Source organism: Condylura cristata, unplaced genomic scaffold (genome assembly GCF_000260355.1).
Source record: "Condylura cristata isolate star-nosed mole 26May11 unplaced genomic scaffold, ConCri1.0 scaffold00019, whole genome shotgun sequence".
In the NCBI taxonomy this organism is placed as follows: domain Eukaryota; kingdom Metazoa; phylum Chordata; class Mammalia; order Eulipotyphla; family Talpidae; genus Condylura; species Condylura cristata.
In genome coordinates, this window is record NW_004567120.1 from 2,871,237 (window position 1) to 2,878,882 (window position 7,646).

Here is a 7,646-nt window from a genome sequence, read left to right on the forward strand (position 1 = left end):
TTCTCAGTGCTGTGCTTTAACCCGCTGCGCCACCAGGGAGGGCCATATTTTATATTTTTTAAAAAGATTTATTTTGTTTTTTTATGCATACAAGAGCTGGGGTATAGACCAGTGGTGCGGGAGGGTGGGGGTGATGAGAGGATTCACCACAGACATGGAGCAGACATGAAATACAGGTGACAGACTGAAATACACTGTTGAGGGGAGCAGTAGGCGAGGCAGGAGAAGTATATCAAAGAAGATATACAAATGGCAAATAAGCATTTGAAAGGATGCTCTACATCATATGTCATTTGGGATACCCAAGTTAAAAAACACGAAGAAATACCACTAACACCTATTAGAATGACCAATTCCAGAACACTGAGAACACCAAATACTGATGAGGATGTGCAGCAATGAGAACACTCATTCACTGTGGGTAGGAATGCAAAATGATACAGTAACTTTGGAAAATAGTGGGGCAGTTAGTTTCTTACAAAACTCAGACACAGGACTGAGAAATCATATTCCTTGGTATAGTCCAAATGAGTTAAAAAAAATTTTAAAAGATTTATTTAACCATACAGAACTGGGGTACAGGCCAGAGGTGCAGGGGCAGTGAGAGGATTCACCAGCGACAGAATGGGGAGCAAAACAGGCAGACTGACGAAGTACTAGGGGAGCAGTGGGTGAGACAGGAGAGGTCTGCTGCACCATGAAGATTACCTCCGGGGCCGGGGATTGAACTTGCACTGAAGCTGCTGCAGCTCACTTGAAATGCTGCGCTTTAACTCACTGTGTCACCAGGCAGGGCGGAAAAAATTTTTTTTTTGTAATATGATAGCTTCTTTTTACATCATTTTGAGCCTTTTTCCATCTCAGTTGTAATCCCCGTGGACTTCCCATCACCAACTCACCCATGTGCCATCACCATAGAAAAGTTAAAAATGTATACAAACTTCTCCAAAGAGGAAATGCAGACAGCCAACAAGCATATGAAAAAATATTCAACATCACTTGTAATAAGGGAGATACAAAATAAAACCACAATGAGATACCACCTCACACCAGTGAGAAAAGCACATCTTAACTAGCAGCAACAAATGTTGGCAAGGATGTGGAGAAAAAGGAACTCTCCTACACTGCTGGAGGGAATGCAAACTAGTGCAACCACTATGGAAAACTGTTTGGAGGTTTCTCAAACTGCTAAAAATGAAGCTTCCATATAACCCAGTAATTCCACTCCTAGGTATCTACCCAAAAGATACAAAAACACTGATTCAAAAAGATACCTGCATACCTATGTTTACTGCTGCTTTATTTACAATAGTAAAGACATGGAGTCAACCCAAATGCCCAAAAGTAGATGACTGGATTAAAATATGTGGTACATATACACAATGGAATAATACTCAGCAATCAATAAAGATAAACTCATGCCTTTTGCAGCAACATGGATGGAGTGGAAGGGATCATGCTTAGTGAAATAATCCAGAAAGAAAAAGAAAAATACTGAATGGTTTCACTTGTAGCAAGAGCATAAAGGACCGGGGGCGGGGGGGGGGAAATAATAATAATGAACAACTATAGACCAGAGACATTTTATGGGGGTGTATAGGCCAGAGACATTTTATGGGGGTGGAGTGTGGAATGGGATTAAAAATGGGGGTGGGGGAAGCCCACTGGACTACGGTGATGGGAAACCCACGGGGATTATGATTGAGATGGGAAAAGGAATAAAATGATGTAAAAATAAACTATTACATTATTTTAAAAATTTATACAAAAGCCTGTACATGAATGTTTATAGCAATTTTATTCATAATTGCCAAAACTGGGATTCAGTAGTTCAAAGGATAAATAAGCTGAAGTACATCCAGACAACAACCTAGCAACCTTAGTGTGCCTCTTGCACCTTGACTCAGTCTGTCCATGTGAGCCATTTGTACTTAGTGTCCTGTGAAAATTCTCCATGAGTTTGACTTCTATGGCATGGATGAACTGGCTGCAACAGTTACCATTGCTGCTGGGACTTCTGCTACTTTTTATCTAGTTTACAAAAGATTTTGTAGTAGAGATCATCACAACAAATACGTGGTCAATCCTCACATTCAGACAGACAAACCTGAGGTAGCACATGCTTATGAAATGCAGGATGTGAGAGATAAAGCTGTATACTGCAATTGTTGGAAGTTCAAGAAGTTCCCATTCTGTGATGGATCACACACAAAATACAATGAAGATATTTGAGATAACAGGGGACCTCTGATCATTAAGAAAATAAAACTTAAATGGACATTTTTGACAAACCAACTTATCATAATGTTACCAAATAATTAACATAACAACCACTTCTGTCTAATTCACCTCCTTATTCTAGGTGTAGCCATGTTGCAAAATGCAGCTTTGCAAACCAGAGCATTATCCTTACTTGTTGAACCATTATGTTACAAATTGTTCAAATAAAAGGAAAACAAACCTCATGGCCTGAGGTTTATTTCTGACCCTGGATCTGTTTCTTTCAGTTTAAAATAATGGCACTAAAATATAGTTGTGGAGCCCTCCCTGGTGGTACAACAGGGTTAAAGCGCAGCACTATGTAGCAAGCCAAAGCTGCTTCAGTATGAGTTTGATTCCCAGCCAGGATACTGACCTACATGGCACAGGAGACCTCTCCTGTGTTGTCCACTGCTCCCCTCAGCAGTGTATTCTGTCAATCTGCCTGTTCTGGCCCTCACTCTTTCTCTGGTGAATCCTTTTACCGTCCCTGTACCTCTGGTCTACACCCCAGTTCTGCATGCATAAATAAATAAATCTTTAAAAATATATATGTATAGTTGTGGAACCTCCCTGGTAATGCAAGGGTTAAAGCACAGCACTATGAAGCTATCCTAAGCCACTGCACCACAAGTTCAATCCCAGGCAAGGGAGGTAACCCATGTGGTGTGGCAGACCTCTCCTGTCCTGCCCGCTGCTCCCCTCAGCCGTGTATTTCAGTCAATCTGCCTGTTCTGTTCCCCACTCTGTCTCTGGTGAATACTCTTACTCCCTGTACCTCTGGCCTGAACCACAGTTCTTGTATGCATAAATAAATTTTTTAAAAGTTACTTTACAAATTGTATACCTAACATGGCAAATTTTTATTATATATTTACCACAACAGAAAATATGTAAGCCACTAGATTACCATCTAATTCCTGTATTATAATAGGGTAGTATTATAATAGGTTACAAGTCAGTTAACTGAAGTTTAACTTTCAATTCATGAACTATTCTCTATCTTATATAAACAGGTTTTATTTCTTTTTAAAAATATTTATTTATTTATGCATACAGAACTGGCTAGAGGTACAGGAGCAGTAAGAGGATTCACCAGAGACAGAATGGGGAGCAGAACAGGCAGATCAATGAAGTACACTGTTGAGGGGATTAGTGGGTGAAACAGGAGAGGTCTGCTGTGCCATGTGGGTCACCTCCTGGGCCAGGGATCCAATCCTACTGAAATGGCTGCCACTAGCTTCTCAATGTTGTGCTTTAACCCACTGTGCCACCAGGGAGGTTCTTTAATTTCTTGTGGCCAGCAGAAAGTGTGTATTACACTTTATCCATATGGTATCTATTTCTACTTAATAGGATAAGTCAAAAATCTTACCATTTGAAATACATCAGAACCTTCATCAAAATCCACCATAGCAAAAAAAATCCTGTTGGTAAATGCACTGGAGTATCGCCAGGAGTTTGCCAGGATCTGGAATTCTTCATCAGCTTGCCTGGATACAATCAGATTTGTGAAGATACCATATAAGGCAATTTTAAAAAGCAATCTAATTTCTCAGCAGTAACACAGAGCCACAGTAGCATCAACAGTTTTTCAAATGGGATAAATATTTTTAAAAAAAGAAAAAGGAGTCAGACTCTGCTGACAGAGTTAGGAGAAACCTTCAAAAACAATGCCATTGTTACAGAATAAGAAAGCCTTATCCAATTGTTGGGGCCTCCACCATAAAGTAGTAATTACTTTACTCTGCCTCATACTTTGTGCCTATTTCTTTCTTCTTCTTTTTTAAAGATTTATTTTATTATACATACAAGAATTGAAGTACAGGCCAGAGGTATGGGGAGTAAGAGGATTCACCAGAGACAAAGTGGAGAGCAGAACAGGGCGGGCGGGTCAGGAGAGGTCAGTTACACCATGTGGGTCAGCTTCCTAGCTGGGGATCTAACTTGTGCTGCAGTGACTGCAGAGAGCTTCATAGTGCTGTACTTTAACCTGTCGCGCTACCAGGGAAGGCCCTGTGCCTATTTCTTATCTCAAAGCTCTTTCAGTAATCACTGGAAAAATTCATTTGTCCACAACAAATTTTAATGCCTTAAATTACTTCTAAGTGTTTTAAAACGAGGTTTCCCAAGGGAAGCCTGGGAAATTAAATCCATTAAAATTATTAATCCATTAAAAAATAGGAAGTACAAATGGTATCTAGTAAAAAATACAGTCATGTGGCTTATTAGGGTGGAAGATATTTTAGGATCTAGGGTATTGAGATTTGAAACAAAATCAGTTTTGACTTTTCCCTTATTGCCCATATACTTTCAGATTCCAAGATGTGACAATGCTTCATTTATGGTTATCTTTTAATGCTATCCCTTTCCTTTTATTTTCATTGCTTTCATCTAAAGTGAGATCCTTTAAATCTACCCAAAGGACAGAAAAACATTAATTCAAAAGGACATCTATACCATATGTTTATTGCAGCACAATTTACAACAGGTAATTATGGTAGCAACCCAGATGCCCAAAAATCGATGACTGGATCAAGAAGATGTGGTATAATTACACAATGGAATATTACTCAGCAATCAGAAAAGATAAACTTATGCCCTTCTCAGCAACATGGATGGAGCTGGAAGGGGTTATGCTCAATGAAATAAGCCAGAAAAAAGAAAAATATTGAATGGTCTCACTTATAGGAGAAAACAAAAAAGGAATAAGAAAAAAAGTATAATAAAGTAAAAATCAAAATCATCAGGAAACTATAAATTAGAGACATTCTGTAGGGGAGGAGGGTGAAGGATCAGGATAGGAGTGGGAAGAGCACAGGGACTGTGGTGATGGGACTTGGGTGAACTGGTGGTGGGAATTTCCCAGGGAAATCATTGTACAAAAATGAAGGACGATGTAATGAATATATTAAAAAATAAAAAAAGAGGGCCCTCCCTGGTGGCGCTGCGGGTTAAAGCGCTGCACTAAGAAGCTTAAGCCACTTCCTCATGAGTTCAATACCCCCCTGCCCCAGAGGTGACCACATGGTGTGGCAGACCTCTCCTGACCCGCCCGCGCAGCCCCTCAGCATTATAATCGTTGATCTGCCTGTTCTGCTCCCCACTCTGTCTCTGTTGAATCCTCTCACCCTCCGCATCTCTGGCCTGTACCCCAGTTCTGTATGAATAAACAAATAAATCTTTAAAAAAAGATAGAGACAAAATTGGAAGCTTAAAAAAAAAAAAGTCAGATCCTTTATATCTGTCATTAAAATGGTGAAACTGGGCCTCTTCAGTGGCACTATAATGCTATCATGAGTTGGCTCCCCAGCTAGGGAGGTGACCCACATGACACAGCAGATCTCTTTTGACTCAATCACTGCTCCAGTCAACAGTATATTTCAGTCAATCTGCCTGTTCTGTTTCCCACTCTTGTCTCTGGTGGATCTTCTCACCACCCTCAGCACTTCAGGCCTGTACCCCAGTTCTTGTATCAATCTTAAAAAAAGAATACTGAAACTAATTTCTCCTTGCCCACCAAGCTCCCATCCTCCTTACACAGCAGCATATGTTGGTCTTTCTAAATTACTACTTTGCTGAAAATCCTCCTCTGCTTAGAAACCATGTTGCTTTTCTTCTACCTTCAGAGCAAGGTCTCCTAGACCTTGCACTGGTGATTCAAGGTTCTTTATCATTTAATCCCAAATAATGCATGTAGCTTTTATGTAGCCTCACTACTAAAAAATCTCAAATAGGATCTCTTATTTCTAGTACTTTATTTACTCCTATCTCTGTACACTTACAAACATCACTGCTTCTAACCAGAATAGCCTACCTATATCTAAATCTGATTCATCTGTCTAACCCTAGCACAAATCTTATCTTCTTAGCCAAACCTAACCATTCTTCTTTTATGTCCTTCTTGAAATTTTACAGTATTTATTACATGTACAATTCAGTTGGTATTTTATCATAAATCGCTTTATATTACCAACTAAATTTTCATGTGTGGAACTCATATTCTTTATTATGATTTTCATCCTCACAGCACAAATATATAGAATTACACACATTGTTTTTCTTAATTTTTCTAATGTATTTAGGAAAACTGAGTTAAATTTCCCACGGGGATTAAAATTGAGATGGAAAAAAATGTACAAAATGATGTAAAAATAAACTGTTATAAAAAAAAAAGAATGTGCAAAACAAACAAACAAACAAAGGCAGCAGCAACTAAAGGTGTCTTCTTTCTTACCCATAAATTGCTAGTTTAGAATACGGAACCAGAGACACTAATCACCCAGATACTACATATAGATCTTTTACTTTAATAACAACACGCCTACAAAAAAAAAAAAAAAAAAAAAAACTGAGTTAAATTTAAAACTGGGCTTGTAGAAAGATACTAAAAAAATATAAGTGTAATAAGTATTCCACAACTTTCATCTAATACAAAATTATGAAGATATATGATTGTTCCCTGACATTTTGGTATGTTTCTGATTGCTAGCAATTGATAAAATCAGGATTAATTGCAGATGTTAAGTTTATTCACAGTTAATACCTACTATTCGTTTTCCATTTACTTTTAACTTATATTAAGCATAAACTCCAAAAAATATACATTGAGTATCTCCTACTTCCAGTGAGAAAAACCTTTAAGAAAAACGACCAAGGCTTGGGGTGGCATAACATACTATTCTAAAAGAAGGCTGTCAAGCACCATCTATTTTTGTTTCAGGCCAGGAGGAAGTGACTGTTGAATGACTAGCATGGGGTCTAATGCTTTGGTAAAAAGTTTTGGCCAAGCACCTGCAATTTCATGTTTTTGGAGCAATCAATGTATCCCTAGGGGTTGTACTTTCTATAAATTTCCTCTGGATGAACCAAGAAAGAAGGCACATTTCTTTTTTTAAAAATTTTAATATTTTTAAAGACTTATTTATTTGTACATACAAGAGCTGGGGTACAGGCCAGAGGTGTGGGTGGTGAGAGGATTCACCAGAGGCCGAGTGGGGAGCAAAACAGGCAGACTGACTGAAATATACTGCTGAGGGGAACAGTGGGCAAGACAGGAGAGGTCCACCATGCCATGTGAGTCACCTCCCTGGCTGGGAATCAAACTTGTGCTTCAGTGGCTGCAGACAGCAACACAGTGCTGTGCTTTTACCCCCTGTGCCTCCAGGGAGGCCCTTAAAGGCATAGTTTTAAGAAATTATGATTCCATAAAAGACTTTAAGTAGATGAGGAAGGCTGGTATCTTTCAGAGAGCAAAGTGATTTTGTAATACAAAGAATTTCTTTGGATTAACTTCCATGGAAGTTTATCACTGACCTGTTTTTCTGAAATATGAAATAAGAATATTTGGACTAAGGGGTAGTTTCTCTATTAAAAAAAAAAAAAAA

At 38.7% G+C, this 7,646-nt stretch overlaps 1 protein-coding gene across 1 annotated transcript in view; it reads right to left on the minus strand.

Annotated features, from left to right (window-relative positions):
* Positions 1 to 7,646, minus strand: part of MAGT1 (magnesium transporter 1) — a 51,733-nt gene that overhangs the window by 33,267 nt on the left and 10,820 nt on the right. Inside the window, exon 3 of the mRNA XM_004685606.2 lies at positions 3,635 to 3,752. Coding sequence (XP_004685663.1) covers positions 3,635 to 3,752 — 118 coding nt within the window. The remainder of the gene's footprint in view (positions 1 to 3,634; positions 3,753 to 7,646) is intronic.